This window comes from Oryctolagus cuniculus, chromosome 9, assembly GCF_051225735.1.
Source record: "Oryctolagus cuniculus isolate XC-2025 breed Fujian yellow rabbit chromosome 9, ASM5122573v1, whole genome shotgun sequence".
In the NCBI taxonomy this organism is placed as follows: Eukaryota; Metazoa; Chordata; class Mammalia; order Lagomorpha; family Leporidae; genus Oryctolagus; species Oryctolagus cuniculus.
Genome location: NC_142875.1, coordinates 106,514,333 through 106,530,447, shown reverse-complemented (window position 1 = coordinate 106,530,447; position 16,115 = coordinate 106,514,333). Strand labels below are relative to the sequence as shown.

The window sequence follows — 16,115 nt, the reverse complement described above, 5'->3', positions numbered from 1 at the left end:
TAGTGAGGGCCAGTGTTGGCACAGTTGGCTAAGCTGCCATCTGCAATGTTGGCATCACCATATGGGCGCTGGTTCAGGTTCCAGCTCTCTGCTAATGGGCCTGGGAAAGCAGCAGAAGATGGCCCAAGCCCTTGGGGACTTGTGCTGATATGGGATACCCAGATGGAGTTACAGGCTCCTGGCTTCAGTTTGGCTGAGCTTCAGCCATTGCAGACATATAGGGAGTGAACCAGTGGATGGAAGATCTCTCTGCAACTCTGCCTTCCAAATAAATAAATACAGTATTTAAAAGTAAATAAATAAGTAGACGCCTGCATTGTGGCATAGCAATGCTGGCATCCCCATGTGGGTACTTGCTCAAGTCTTGGCTGCTCCGCTTCTGATTCAACTGGCTGTTCATGCACCTGGGAAGGCAAAAGGTAATGGCCCAAGTGCTTGGACCCTTGCCACCCACGTGGGAGACCTGGATGGGGCTCCAGGCTCCTGGCCTCACCCTGGCCCAGCCCCAACTGTTGCAGCCATCTGGGGAGGGAACCAGTGGGAGGAAGAGCTCTCTCTCCCTCTCCTCATTCGCTGTAACTCTGCCTTCCAAGTAAATATAACAAATCTTTAACGTAAATAAGTAAAAGCAATGGGAGACTCCAGGCAGGTGCTGGAGGCTGGGCTGCACGCTGGCCCCCTGGTGAGCTTGTTTTGGGAGTGGGTTTCTGTAGGGAGCGCCCTCCTGCGCTCGGTGGATTCCAGGGAAAGGGCTCCCCATTCCTTGCTTGGGGGAGCTGTTGGGGGGCCAGCAGGCTGTGAAGCAGTAGAAAAGGGCTGGGGGCATCTCAACGCTCAGTAGGTGGGCCTTCGCTAACCCTCTCTCCTGTTAGCTGCTCCTGGTGCCCTCTCCCTTGGAGAGACCCCCTCCACTGGCCTGGGCTGGGAGGGGCCGGCCCCGGGGCACGGAGGCAAGGGGAGCATGCAGAGACCTGGCTCTTCCTAGCTCAGTTGGGGCAACCCTCCCGTGTGAGCCCTGAGGTTCCCTCCTTTTCCTCAGACACCTTGTGACACCACTTCTTGACTTTGCTGGGATGAGTCACCTTTTTGGCTTTTGCTGGGTCAGGATTCAGCTAAGTTTGTTTTTGTTTTTAGAGTTATTGTATTTATTTGAAAGGCAGAGTGAGAGAGAGGGAGACACACACACACACAAACACACAGTTTGTGTTCACCAGTTCACTCCCCAAGTGGCCAAAATGGCCAGGGCTGGACCAGGCTGAAGCCAGGACCCTGCACTCTATCTGGCTCTCCCATGTGAATGCAGGGGCCTAAGCGTCTGGGCCATCCTCACTGCCTTCCCAGGTGCAATAGCAGGGAGCTGAATTGGAAGTAGAGCCACCGGGACTGAAACCAGCTCTGTACGGGGTGCCCATGTCGTAGGCACTGGGTTAACCTTAGCCCTTCAGCTGAGTTTTTGTGACTGTTCTCTTCTGTGTTCTTTGTCCCGTGGGATTTCATCTTGGGGCGTGGGAGGAACCCTGGAGTGGGCATTTGGCACAGTAGTTAAGATGCCATCTGGGACACCCACAACACATCAGAGTGCTGAGTTCAAGTCTTGGCTCCACGCCCCACTCCAGCTTTGTGCAAATGCACAGCCTGGGAGGCAGCAAGTGACGCCAACTGTTGAGGGCATTTGGGGAGTGAAGCAGCGGATGGAAGATCTGTCTCTGATGCTGTGCCTTTCAAATAAATAAATCTTAAAAAAATCTATATTGCAAATGACTAATCACTAAACCTTGATTATTTTAAAAGTCAGTATAAGATCACTGGCTGTGGTATGGAGTCAGGTTTTAGGACAGAAAGGCTCCAGCAGGAGGCTTGATCCAGGTGGGAGCTGTTTGTGCTCTGGGCCAGGGTATAGTGGTGGAGATGAGAGAAAGTGGGTGAACCTGGAGATGTTTTAGAGATAAGAATTCACCACATGCCGATAACTCAGATGTAGGGGTATGGGAAAGTGAGGAATTCAAACTAACTGCAGGCACCAGTGGCACAGTGGGTTAGGCAACACCAGCATCTCATATCAGAGCGCCCATTCCAGTCCTGGCTGTCCTACTTCCGATCCAGCTTCCTGCTAATGCACTTGGGAAAGCAGCGGAAGATGGCCCTTTTAATACCTGGGCTCTCAGCCGGTGCCATGGCTCACTAAGCTAATCTTCCACCTGCGGCGCCGGCACCCCAGGTTCTAGTGCCAGATGGGGCGCCGGATTCTGTCCCGGTTGCTCCTCTTCCAGGCCAGCTCTCTGCTGTGGCTCGGGAAGGCAGTGGAGGATGGCCCAAGTGCTTGGGCCCTGTACCCGCATGGGAGACCAGGAGGAAGCACCTGGCTCCTGGCTTCGGATGGGCGCAGCATGCTGGCCATAGCGGCCATTTTTGGGGGGGGCAATGGAAGGAAGACCTTTCTGTTTCTCTCTCTGTGTAACTCTGCCTGTCCAAACACACACACACACACACACACACACACACACACACACCTGGGCTCTCTCCTGCCACGCATGTGGGAGACCCACTTGGAGCATCTGGCTCCTGGCTCTGGCCTGGCTCAGACTTGGTTCCAGTCAATTTACATAGATGGGAAAGGCCTGGAAGGAGCAAGTTTGTGGATGGAGATCAACATGAAGGTTGAGCTATCTGTCACACACTCAAGTGGACAGGTCACACAGCAGCTGGACATAGGGCTCCGGATGGAAAGGGAGAGGTCACAGTTGGAGTCAGGATTCACTGGCACCCAGATTGGTATTTAGATTCCTGGGATCTGGTGCCATTACTTAGGAGGAGAGTATGGATGCAGATGAGGTGGATGCAGGCGCAACAGCAGGGCGGGAAAGTGCAGGCTCTGCCTGCTGCTGCTGGGAGAGTTGGCAGGGGCTCCAGGACGTCCCAGCGCGTAGAAAATGCTTTGCAGCAATCAAAGCACCCTCACCTTTTGCGTGCCGCACTTGTATTTCTGTGGGGGTGCTGGGAGCTCCAGGAGAGTGTAGAGAATAAAGGGAAGTCCGAATTAGACAGTCGCGATGTCGGAGGGGACAGGAGTGTGCCAGCTGGCACACGAGCCGTCCCCTGCTAGCAGTAATCGGGTCATCATCAGATGGCGCAGTCGCAAGTCTGCTGAGTGTCTTGTGACCGTGGAGCTCTGCTTTCTTGGTATCAAAGGGATCTGCTTCTCTTCGCAGCTCCTTTCCCTGGAGGCCAGGCAGAGAACTTCTGAAGTCTGGCACGGGTCTCAGCCTGCTTTTCCTCCAGCTACTTTGCTGACTTCTTTCCAGTCTCTTTCTCGAAATCCCTACCAATTCTGGCGCAAACCCTTTGTGGCTGGTGCGTGCCAACGACCATTCTGCCGTGATTGGAGAGAAGCGGACTTCTGATGTTAAGCCGCTTATTAAGGCTCTGCACCTTCTAACAGCAAGCAATAGTAACCTGCTGCAGGTCATAGCCAGGAAGCTGGGAGCTGAAGCCTGCCTGTGACTTCTAAGAGCACAGGCTGCCTCCCCAACAGAAAACCAAGAGCCCCAGGAAACGCCGTCTTTCCCATTCCACCTGTGGCCCCCTTTAATCCCCCTGACCCACCCCAGACCGCCCTGGAGGCACATGAAAGCAAGCCTCAAATGCCTGCTCCGGGACGCCGGGCCCCTCCCCAGATAGAATCAGCCCACTTGCTCTTTTGCTTCATCTCGCTGGGTCTGGGATTCCTGGCTGTAGTCCCTGGCTTTGATATTTGCTTCTGCTCTCTGCCTTGGCAACTGATCGCATTCCCCTTGTGGCTTCTTGGGCGTCCGGATTTTGTTTGTTGGCCCTCTGCTTTGTTCCCTCCTCTGATTTTATGTCCTCCACTGGCCTCAGGCAAGGCACAGTCTCTCTGGTCTGGACTCTGTGTGATCCCATGGCCAGGCTGGAGCTGGAAGGGGCACCAGATCTCGACTGCCTGCAAGGGTGTGTGTGCACCAAAGAGATGAAGCGAGACACTCACCGCTGTTTGGACCCCGCTGTGGAATCCTGCAAGGGCTGGCTCCAGTGCCCAGAGCCTGAACAGGCCTCGTGCATCCCATAAACACCTACTGAGCACTATTGTGTCTGGCATGGTTCTAGCTTCTGGAATGTGCCAGGGATAAAATGAAGGCCCCTGCCCTCAGCAGCTTGTATTGTAGGGGAGGGAGTCACACACAACATGAATAAAATCAGGTCAGCCTTCTGTTTTATTCAGCCTTGGATCTTGGACCTGACCCCTGTGATGGAGAACAAGGCCACACACACTAGATCAGCAGAGGGAGGGCGAGAGTCAAGAACATGGGGCTCAGTGGCCCCACCAGAGCTTCCTTAAATCAGACCCCGGCTGCCCGAGGAGAGAGGATGCAAGAGAGTGCGCTGACCCAGCTCGTTAATGGGGGTGATGGGAAAGAGCCTCTGGATGGTGCCCACAGTGAAGACCACACTGCATGGGCTTCTGAGGGAGGACTGCTCTCACCCTGCACACCAGGCGACTGTCACGCACATCACAGTTTGAGAAGCAATAGGATTGAACATTTGTAAAAAAACTTATACATATATATTTAGGCTGGCGCCGCGGCTCACAAGGCTAATCCTCCGCCTTGCGGCGCCGGCACACCAGGTTCTAGTCCCAGTCAGGGCGCCGGATTCTGTCCTGTTTGCCCCTCTTCCAGGCCAGCTCTCTGCTCTCTGCTGTGGCCAGGGAGTGCAGTGGAGGATGGCCCAAGTGCTTGGGCCCTGCACCCCATGGGAGACCAGGAGAAGCACCTGGCTCCTGCCATCGGATCAGCGCGGTGCGCCGGCCACGGCAGCCATTGGAGGGTGAACCAACGGCAAAGGAAGACCTTTCTCTCTGTCTCTCTCTCTCACTGTCCACTCTGCCTGTCAAAAAAAAAAAAAAAAAAAAAAGCAATAGAATTGAACATTTGTAAAACATTTATATATATATTTATATATATCTTTTAAAATATTTATTTATTTATTTATTTGAAAGACGGAGTTATAGAGAGGCGGGGCGGGGAGGGGAGTCTTCCATCCGCTGACTCATTCCCAGATGGCCACAACAGCCAGCACTGAGCCAGGCTGAAGCTGGGTCTTGCCCTTGGGTCATCTTCAACTGCTTTTCCCTGTTGAGTAGCAGGGAACTGTCGCGGAAGTGGAGCAGCCAGGACTTGAATGGGCACCTGCATGGGACACTGGCGTCATGGCACCAGCCCCTAACCCAGACTTTATGAGCAGCTGCAAAGCTCCACTCCCAGGCTGTGCCCAGTCCTATGAATTGCTCCCCTCTGCAGATGGAGCAGAGGGGACGTGGGTTGAGACAGATGGACTAGGCGGCTTCAAAGAGTTTCTGCAAAACCACATTATCTTTTTATTTATTTGAGAGTCAACAAGAAACAGACACACGTGTGCGTGCATGCACACTCATACACACACACACACACACAGAGCTCCCATCCACTGGTTCACTCCCCAAAAGCCCACAACAACCAGGCAGAAATTGGGAGCTGAGAACTCGTTCCATGTCTACCATGGAATCTTTATTTGTTTTTATTTATTTATTTATTTAAAAGGCTTAGTGTCAGAAAAAGAGGGAAAGACAGAGAGAGCTCTTCCATCTGCTGGTTCACTCCCCAGATGGCTGCAATGGTCACAGCTGGCCAAGGCTGAAGCCAGGAGCCCAGAACTCCCTCCAGGTCTCCCATGTGGGTGGCAGAGGCCCAGGTGCTTGGCCGATTCCCCCCCTGCTTTCCCAGGCGCGTTATCAGGAAGCTGGATCAGAAGCCGAGTAGCTAGGCAGCTAGCACATGGATATCCTCAGCGATACCTTGACCTCCCAAACCACAGAGCCCGCTACCACCACTGAATTTTTAAGGTCTGCATGGAATTTTAGGCATGAAAAAAGGTGTATTTTACTAGCTTTTTCTACTTATTGAAGTTGTAAATTTTAAAGACTACTTTGTTACACTCAATTTACACATCCCGTTACTCAGCCCATAGAACGAATGTGAACTCTCCTTCAGTTGTTCTTTACTGAATGCTCAGTGAGCTTATACATTCTCTAAACAGTTCATATCACTTACGAGCTTGATTAATTACATTAGCTTAGGCTGTTTCAACTGTGATTAAGCACTTCAGACATCTAACATCTGTCTAGGGCAGACTTAGGAAGCTAACAAAATCTTAGACACTAAGCATTTAATTCAAGATTTTAAATATTAATCACAAAGTGTAAGTCTCAGTTTATACATCTAATTTGATTTCCTTAAGTGTTTGGCCACCGAACTTCATCTAAACACTAAGTTAATATTCCCTGTCTAATGTGACAGGCTGCTCTATTTCTCAGTACCTTGGAAAGTAGATTGGGGCTGGCATTTGGTGCAGCATCTTGAATGCTGCTTGAGACACCCGTATGCCATATTGCCTGATTTGACTCTTGGCTGCTCCACTTCCAATCCAGCTTCCTGTTAATGAGCGCACCAGGAGGCCAACCACGAGGGAGACCCAGACTGAGTTCCTGGCCCAGCCCTGGCTGTTGTGGGTATTTAGGGAATGAAGCAGCAGATGAAAGATGTTTGTCTGTTTCTTTTTCTCCACCTTTCATATAAAATTTAATAATAGAATATATGGGAATGTGTGCCTAGGTTATCTACAAATTCTGTCACTGTATACAGGGGACTTGAGCATCCACAGATTGGATGTGTGAGGTGGCAGGGGTGGTGTCACTCCCCCTCTTCGTGGAGGAACGACACTGAACCCTGCCTAGGTTTCCTATCCAAGTCACGGCACCATTATGTCGCTCCCCCTCTTCTCGGAGGATCGACACAGGACCCTGCGCTGTTCTTTTGTCTGCTCGGCCCTCCCCGGGTTTGCTGCTGGTTCTTCCCGGGTTGGCTACCGACCCTTCCACCTCCGTGGAAGGGCGGTTCCCCCTGCCACTTTCCCCACTTCCGCGGGGGAGTGGCACACCGCCGGCCGGCTCTCTCGGGGGCTGCACAGGTGTTCCTTCAGATAGATGTTCCTGGTGCATGTTGTCTCTCTCCTCCTTTATAGTCCTCTTCCACCAATCCCAACTCTGCTACCCACACGCCGAGTACGCTGCTCTCCTCCAATCAGGAGCAGGATCAGCTCCTACAGTTTATTGGTTGAACTGGAGGCAGCTGTGTAGAAGCTGTTCACTCCTCCCAGCGCCATATTGTGGGAGAGCAGATGCATAGAATAAGTCTTAATTCCAGTAACAGTCTAGTCCGAGTTGCTCCCCACAGGGTGGGGGTGGGGGGGAGGTAGAGGTTCTGGAACCAACCCCCGTGGACACTGCGGGAGGACTGTGCAACTGTCATCCCTGGTGTCTCTTAAATCCACTGCCTGGTAGAAGGACAAGAAGTTCACAGCTTAGGTAATGACCAAGCCTTGGCTGTGGTTTGAGCATGGTTTGAACTGTGAACACAGACTTCTTTTTAATGTAACCCATATCCAATATATCACCAACTAAGGCTTTCCACAGAATTTGTGTCTTCTTTGTGATCCTCAGATTGTCAAAGTACTGTTTTTTCTTGACTGTGTCCCTTTTCCTTTGTTTCCTTTTTTCTTTTAAGATTTATTTATTTAAAAGTCAGAGTTACAGAGACCTAGAGATGAGAGAGACAGAGAAAAAGATCTTCCATCTGCTGGTTCACTCCCCAGATGGCTGCAATGGCCAGGGCTGGGCTAAGCTGAAGCTAGGAGTTCCATCTGGGTCTCCCATGTGGGTACAGGGGCCCAAACACTTGGGCCATCTTCCACTGCTTTCCCAGGCCATTAGCAAGGAGCTGGATTAGAAGTTGAGCAGCCAGACACAAACCAGCATCCGTATGCACAGGCGGCGGCTTTTCCTGCTATGCCACAGTGCCAACCCCGTCCCTTTTCAACTACCGCAGACATCTTCGGAAACTAACGGGCAGCCAGCATCGGTTAGCAGATTTAGGTCTACTTTGATTTTTTCTTGGAACTGGGCATGGAGCTAGCTGCTCTCCAGGGAGCCCTGGTTTCTTTAAGTAGTGATGTTATCAGGGACCCATGTCTGGGTGCGCGTGGTGTGAATCACATTATCCACATGAGAACTTGAAGCAAGCAACCTCTGCTTCCAAGCGCTTCTCATGCCTTCCCATGAGACAGCCAGAGAGTGAGTGCACATCGATGCGTCCAATTTAACTCCAGCTCTACTACTTCAAAAAATAATTTCCTACTATAAAAGGTTTGCATTTTGTTCCCCTCTTTGTAACTGCTAGCTTCCTAACTTTTATTCTCTCCTTATAGCTAGCAATCGCTTCTTCTTGCATAAAAACAACTTCAAGATATATGAGGACTTCAAAAAATTCATGGAAAATGGAAATGCAAGATGAGCCCAGAGTGCCCGGGTTTGATTCCTGGCTCCGACTTCTGACTCCAGCTCCCTGCTGATGCACACCGAGGGAGGCAGTGGTGTGGTGACGGCTCAAGGACTTGGATCCCTGCTGCTCACATGGCAGGCCTGGACAGGTTCTCAGCTCCTGACTCGCCCTGGTCCAGCCCCGTTTGTTGCAGATATTTGGAGAGTGAACCAGCATGTAGGTGCTCTCTCATCCTGTCTCTCAAGTAATAAAAGCAGAGAGTTGAGTTTATTTTGGTACAAAAAATATGAAATCCATTCATAGATTTTCTTAAAATATGTGTTTTCCATGACCTTTTTGAAGACCTTGCCCCATATACATGAATTTCAAAATTTTTTGTATGAAAATAAACTTGTCGGGTTGGGCACTGCGGCATAGTGGGCAAAGCTACCACCTATGATGCTGGCATCCTAAAAGGGTGCTGGTTCTGGTCCTGGCTGCTCCACTTCCCATCCAGCTTCCAGCTAATGCACCTGGGAAAGCAGCAGAGGATGGCCCAAGTACTTGAACTCCTGCACCCATGTGGGAGATCAAGATGAGGTTCCTGGCTCCTGGCCCAGCCCTAGCCATTGTGGCCATTTGGAAAGTGGACCACAGGATGGAAAAAATCTCTCTCTCTGCTTCTGCCTCTGCCTCTCTCTCTGTAACTCTGCCTCTCAATTAAATAAATAAATCTTAGAAAAGAAACTTGTCTTTAAATTCCATTTTCCACAAGCTTTTTGTAGTCCCTTTGTACTATGCTCCATATGGTTTAACTATAATAATAACAAATGTTTCTGTGTCCCAAATAAAGATAAATCTACTGTGATCCCGGCCACTGTGGCCAAGGTTACAAACATGCTGTCTTCACTTGTCCAGTCCTTGAGTGTCTTATCAGCCATCATCCTCTGGTCATTTTATTGACAGAAGCACGATTTTGTTTCACTCAAGTCTACTGCATTCCCTAGGCTTCGATTGAAATTTCAGAGTGGCAGCCTTGGCTCTCTCCTCTCTCCTGGAACAGTCTTGGCCATTAGAGCATCCTCTGCATTTTCCAACGGAGATATTATTTTGTTTCTCACTGTTATCTTCAAGACTCCACTCAGACTAGTGTCTGTGTATGTACCTCAACCATCTGCTCTTTAAAGAGACCAGGCTTGGAGCTGGCAGTGTTGTGTAGCTGGTTAAGCTGCTGCCTGTGACTCTGACATCCCATATCGGCGCCTGTTGGAGTCTCAGCTGCTCCACTTCTGATCCAGCTCCCTGCTAATGTGCCTGGGAAAGCAGTGGAGGCTGGCCCCCGTGCTTGGGCCTCTGCACCTATGTGGGAGATCCAGATGAGGCTCCTGGCTCCTGGCTTTGGCCTGGCCCAGCCCTGGCTGTTGTGACTATTTGGGGAGTGAACCAGTGAATGGAAGATCAATACCTCTCTCTCTCTCTCTCTGTCTTTCAAATAAGTAAATAAATCTTAAAAAAGAGATCACACTTTCGGAGGAAATGTATTCAATTATATATATGTAAATATATATATAAAACAAAGTTTACCTGTTTGCCATTCATATTTCTATAAGTGAGCAGATTTCTTTTTTCTAGTACATAGGGTGAAAAAAGCAGAAAGGCCAAATCTCCAACAGCCTGTACCAAAATCTGAGCCCCTCTCCCTGTCTCCCCCTGCCGAACCTTCATCCTCAGGGTTCAGCACTTCCTCGCCCTGAACCTGCTGCCCCCTTCCCCACCTCCCGCCTCTGTCCACACTGCTCTTGCAGGGTAGCTAGCAGATGCTCCATCTGCTCTCCTGTGGACCCCACAGGGCGCCCTTGACCTTGCACTCCCGGAGCTCACACCTCTGTGCAGTGCCCTCCTCCTGTGGGCATGGGCACCTGTGACTGGCATCTCAGGAATGGCTTATGGCACAGGTGATGGAATGGCACCCTGTGACTCTGTGTTCCCTAAGACTCTCTCTTGCCAACAGGCTTGTTCTAGGACTTGGTGACGTAATCAGCACACTCAGAAAGCCCATGTGGCTAAGCACTGGAGACAGCCCCCAGCAGCCAGCCAGCAAGAAGCCAGGGCCCTCAGCCTGAGTGGGCTTGGAAGCTGACTCTTTTTTTTTTTTTTTTTTTTTTTTAATGCCAGTGGAGCTCCAGAGAGCAGCTTGGCCAACACCTTGGCACAGCCTTGTGAGATCTGGAGCAGAGACCCCAGTGAAGCTGGGCTGGGGCTGACTCACAGAGGTGGTGAGATGCTGACCCTGTGTTGTTTTATGCCCCCAAGTCTGTGCTGATTGTTGGGCAGCCGTAGATAAGTAGTAGACACCCAGACACGAGTCTTCGGTGGCCCTCCTACTTGGTGCTGCGTTATTTTCTCCCACACTGTAGTTCACAGGCTGTGATGTAGGGTCACTGCGTTCACTTCCCATTCCTCTGCCATCAGTCCTCTGAGCCTCAGCCATACAACAGTGCCACCCCCTTCCCCTGCCGAGAGCCTTGGTCATAGGCTGCTCTCCTGGTGCCTTGAGTGAGCTCCCAGACACTTGGATCATCTGCTGCTTTCCCAGGTACATTAGCAGGGAGCTGGATCAGAAGGAGAGCAGGTGAGACTGAAACAGGCACTCTGATATAGGATGCTGGCATTGTAGGCGGCGGCTTAACCACAACGCCATGCCCCACCCACCGTGGGTCATCCTTGATGCTTTCTTGGCCCTGGTCCCCCACACCATTGCTGATCTGTGAATGTCACCGTGTGACTCTCTCTCAGGTCTATGCATACTGCTCCTTCTTTGCCACCACCACCCTAGATGAAGCTGACTTCATCTTGTACCTACACCACTGTGAAAGCCTTGTACACCTGTCCCTCTAATCTGTTTTCTATATGATAGCCAAAGTGATGATCCCAAAAATGCAAATGTGATCATGTCATTTATTTGAAACACTTCATTATTAGCCAAGTGAGCCGCGGCACCAGTCAGGTTTAACGCCTTTTTTTTTTTTTTTTTTTTTTTTTTGACAGGCAGAGTGGACAGTGAGAGAGAGAGACAGAAAGGTCTTCCTTTGCCGTTGGTTCACCCTCCAATGGCCGCCGCGCTGCGGCCGGCGCACCGCGCTGATCCGATGGCAGGAGCCAGGATCCAGGTGCTTTTCCTGGTCTCCCATGGGGTGCAGGGCCCAAGCACCTGGGCCATCCTCCACTGCACTCCCTGGCCATAGCAGAGAGCTGGCCTGGAAGAGGGGCAACCGGGACAGAATCTGGCGCCCCGACCGGGACTAGAACCCGGTGTGCCGGCACCGCAAGGTGGAGGATTAGCCTAGTGAGCCACAGCGCCGGCCAGGTTTAACGCTTTTAATTAGTCAGTCTTGGGGTCAGCGCTATGGTGCAGTAGGCTAAGCCTCTACCTTCGGGGCTGGCATCCCATATGGGTGCTGGTTCAAGTCTTGGCTGCTCCTCTTCTGATCCAGCTCTCTGCTTATGGCCTGGAAAGACAGAAGATGGTCCAAGAGCTTGGGCCCCTGCACCCACATGGGAGATTCAGAAGAAGTTTCTGGTTCCTGGCTTTGGTTCAGCCCAGCTCTGGCTGTTGCGGTCCCTTGGGGAGTGAACCAGAGGATGAAAGACCTTTCTCTCTGTCTCTCCTTCTGTAGGTTTGTAACTCTACCTCTTAAATAAGCAAGTAAGTAAATAAATAAATAAAATCTTTAATTAGCCCTTTTATATGTGGCCTGGGGATACAGGGCAGAATCGAAAGGACAATTTTCAACCATTGATTGGCCCTTGGTCAACATACAGGAATATTCCAGGATCAGTAAAGGAAGTTGATACAAATGTAGCTGATTCAGCGATTACACTGTTACATTTGTTGATTCCAACTAACCCAGCACATTCCTCAGTAGCTACCCACGTGTTCAGCTAGATGGTGGATGTGTCCAGGCACACAGGTACATCTTCAGGCAATTGCCCTGCATTTCTGAGAACTCTACATCAGGTGGACGAATGCCAGCAGTTTTTCTTTACCTAACAGCCTCTGTCTGTCTTGGCCTCTGTATTCTTTGTTTGTGCAGACAACCTGCTGACCACCAGCAATTCCAGACAGGAATCTGCACTTCTTCAAGCAGGATCTGACCATGACCTTGTAAAAACCCAGGCAGCGCCAACCACACACTTACTCCAGCAGTGCCTGCTTCCTGCAGGTGCTAACTCATTGTGGGTCACACACATGCACACTTGCACACACCCACTCATAGAACTCCTGGTATTCATTATGCTCCGTGCTTTTGATCAGTCGATATTTCTCATACTTGAGAACTTGGATCCAGCTCACTCTCACTCCCACCATCCATCTGAGGATAGCCAGGAGTCCCAAGGTCCTCATTTGGAAAACACACTAGTCTGATCCAGGGCTTGGCAAGCTATGGTCCAATGCCAGTTTTTGTAAGTTTTATTGGAACACATTGTCATTCACTTTTGTATTGTTATAATGTTTGTGTTCCACTGGCAGAGTTGAGTAGCTGGGATGGAGCCTAAAGTTTTACTCTCTAGCTCTGTAAAAAATTTGCCCACTTCTAATGTAATCCACATTTTAAAATTATTTTAACAACAGTCAATAACAAGTCAAGTTGCCAGAGTTAGCAATTAAAAATATAGGCTTGAGGGCCAGCACTGTGGCACAGCAGGTTCAGCTGTCCCTTGCAACACTAGCCTCCCCTGAGCACCAGTTCAGGTCCTGGCTTCTCAGCTTCTGATTCAGCTTCCTGCTAATGCGCCTAGGAAGGCAGCAGAAGATGGCCCAAGTACTTATGCCCCTATTACCCATGTGGGAAGACCAGGATGGAGGTTGTGAGTCCCAGATTCAGCCTGGCCCAGCCCTGGCTATTTAGGCCATTTGGGGAGTGAGCCAGGAGATGTAAGATCTCTCTGTCTCTCTCTCTTTCCTTGTCAATCTGCCTTTCAAATAAACATTTATTTAAAAAAAGACACTTTGAGTGGCAGATGGAGTCTTCCATCTGCTGGTTCACTCCCCAAGTGGCTGCAGAATCAGGAGCTTCTTCCAGGTCTCCTGTTTGGGTGCAGGGACCCAAGGACTTGGGCCATCTTCCACTGCTTTCCCAGGCACATTTGCAGGGAGCTGGATCAGAAATGGAGTAGCCGAGTCTTCAACAGGAGCCCATATGGGATTCCAGCATCGCAGGTGGTGGCTTTACCCGCTACGCTACAATGCTGGCCCCTTAGACCAGGTCTTTTGCTGGCTATCTGACCTGGGAAAAATGCTCTAAACCTCTGAGCCTGTTTCCCTATCTGTAAAATGGTAGATAATGGGCCTGGCCCTGTGGTGTAGTGCGTAAAGCTACCGCCTGCAGTGCTGGCATTCCATATGGGCACAGGTTTGAGTCCTGGCTGCTCCACTTCCAATCCAGCTCTCTTCTAAGGCCTGGGAAAGCAGTAGAAGATGGTCCAAGTCCTTGGGCCCCTGCACCTGTGTGGGAGACCCGGGAGAAGCGTCAGGCTCCTGGATTCGGATCGGTGCAGCTCTGGCCATTGCAGCCATTTGGGGAGTGAATCAGGGGATGGAAGACCTCTCTCTCTCTGCCTCTGCATCTCTGTAACTCTGCCTTTCAAATAAACAAATATTTTTTTAAAAAATGGCAGATAATGATGGTACCTACCTCATGGAGTTGTTATGAGGTTCAAGGAATTAAAACATATGCAGTTACTAGAACTGTGCCCGGCACATAAAAACTTGGTAAATGCTAGCTGTTCCCTGCTTGAAATCTGTGGCAGAATCCAAATGTGGAGCAACCGGCCTGCCAGCAGTAACAACTCTCCCCACTAGGTGGCACAGTTCAGCAGGGACAGTCCGGGCGCTTTGCCCTGCTGTGGCTGGCTGGCTGGCTGGCTCTACATTTAATTTTTGCTTTTGAACATTTTTGATTTGATTCGGTGATTTCAAGGGAATAAACTGACACCTGATCTTCCGAAGTCCCTGGGGATCCAGAAATCCCTGGAGAGCTGCAATCCTGCTTTTGTTCCTAAAGTGGCATGCATTTCTTGTCCAAACCAGGATATTTTGACAGTGAAAAAGACTGATCACCACTCCAGGACAAGAGGAGTAAATGGGATGTGCCCCCAAGAACCTGGTGTCGTCACCTTGCCTGTATCTAAGGCTTCTGACAAGTCTAAGACCCCATAGCTTCCTCTCTTCCTTGAAAGGGCAGGGAGAGACTGGCACTTGCAGAGTACCCACCGTGCATCAACTTTTTTTTTTTTTTTTTTTTTGCCCATCACCTTGGTCAGCCTATGTGGGGAAACTGAGGCGGAGGGAGCTCCAGCCCTTGAGAGGCAGACCCAGGATTCGAAAGGCCTGTGCGGTTGCATCTCCAGGTGCACGGCGGCCGTCACCGCCAAGCTGTCCCCCTGTGCTCCCGGGCAGGGTTGGCTGCGGGTGCCGAGGGCACCTGCCGCGGTGCCTGGAGGGACTGGGGCTGGCGGGGGCTCCTCTGGGGAGCCTCTAGGAGAGGAGGAGGGGTTCCCGACTTTGACGGTCGGGAAGCAGTGATTACGGGTCAAGTCTGACAGACAAGATCGCCCAGGACGCGAGCAGCGTCAGGCTGGAACCACGCCACATCGAATCCTGTCAGCGCGCGCTGCCCCGCGCGCTTTCGGAGTCCGGGCCTAGGGTAGCGCCCCCGGGAAGAGCCGGGCCGGCGGCGCCTCACCTGCCTCTCGCCCTGCCGCCCGCGGTGCCCTCTACAAGCCTCGGCGGCCGCCAGCTCCCGCGGAGTCCGCGGGAAGTGAGCGGCTCCAAGGGCCCGCCCCAAACACTGGGAAGCCAGACCACCGGGGACGCCACGGGGAGAGCCGAGACCCCCGCCAGGACGGCCCCGGAGCTGTGGGCGCCGGCTCCGGAGCGGGAACTACCAGGCCGCGACCTCCCCCACTGCCCAACCCAGGGGGCGCGGCCAGCGCTTTCGGGCCCCCGCGGCGGGGAGGGGAGGGGACCGAGGCTCCCTGAATCCCGAGAGGGCGCCCGTGGCCCGCGGGCCGCGTTCTGGCTTCTGGGGCTCCTTCCAATTCTGAGGCTGGGGATCCAGGCGGGGGGCGGTGGCGGCCCTCGGACCCTCCAGGCCCCGCGTCCCCGCTGCCGAGTGGCCCGGTCACCCCTTTTCCACGCGCTCTTCCCTCTCCCCCGGCGCGGCCCCGCCGCTCCCGGTCAGGCCCCGCCCCCACGGCCAGCCCCACCCCGCGGCGCCGCCGTTCCCGGGCAGGCCCCGCCCCTGCCGCCAGCCCCGGCCCCGCCCCCCGTTTCCGCTGGCGGCGGCGGCGGTGCCCGAAAGCGAGCGGAGTGGGGACCCCACGTTCCTGTGGGTGCGGTGAGTACTGCCCTCCTCGGGGTGGGGAGGGCGCGGGGCGGGGCTCAGGGGCGTGCAAAGTTGAGGGGCTCCGGCCGACCCCCGGTGGGCGCGGCTGTCCCCGACACGGTACAGAGAGGGGGGGAGCGGCTGGGGACGCCGGGGTAGGGGCGCTCAGGGGGAGGGAGGCAGCGGGGCGGGCGGCGGGCCGGGGGAGGGGCGGTGGGTGCGGGCCCGGCCAGTGGGAAGACCTTTTGGGAGTGGGGCTGCGGGAGGGTGGACAGCCGGAATCCAGGCGAGGGGCTGGGCAGTCTGTGGGACGAGGCAGAGGCCAGGGAGACCCGCGAAGCTGTCTAGGGTGTCTGTG

General features: G+C 52.6%; 2 protein-coding genes across 11 annotated transcripts in view; both read left to right on the top strand.

Annotated features, from left to right (window-relative positions):
* TEAD4 (TEA domain transcription factor 4) overlaps positions 1–9,116 on the top strand; it is an 89,623-nt gene extending 80,507 nt beyond the window's left edge. For 6 of the 7 annotated variants that reach the window (XM_089303805.1, XM_089303803.1, XM_089303804.1 and 3 more), the window contains one exon: positions 3,877–4,232. In XM_089303805.1, the coding sequence (XP_089159931.1) occupies positions 3,877–4,084 (208 nt within the window). In that variant the 3' untranslated portion in view covers positions 4,085–4,232. Of the gene's footprint in view, positions 1–3,876; positions 4,233–8,316 lie in introns of those variants that run through there. The other variant, XM_070049368.2, reaches the window with a different exon arrangement.
* Positions 9,117–15,639: 6,523 nt separating this feature from the next.
* The window catches only part of TSPAN9 (tetraspanin 9), a 196,701-nt gene continuing 196,225 nt past the window's right edge, over positions 15,640–16,115 (top strand). For 2 of the 4 annotated variants that reach the window (XM_089303802.1, XM_070049360.2), the window contains exon 1: positions 15,651–15,769. The gene's annotated coding sequence lies outside the window, so the exon portion shown is untranslated. Of the gene's footprint in view, positions 15,770–16,115 lie in introns of all 4 variants that reach the window. The other 2 variants (XM_070049362.2, XM_070049361.2) reach the window with 2 other exon arrangements.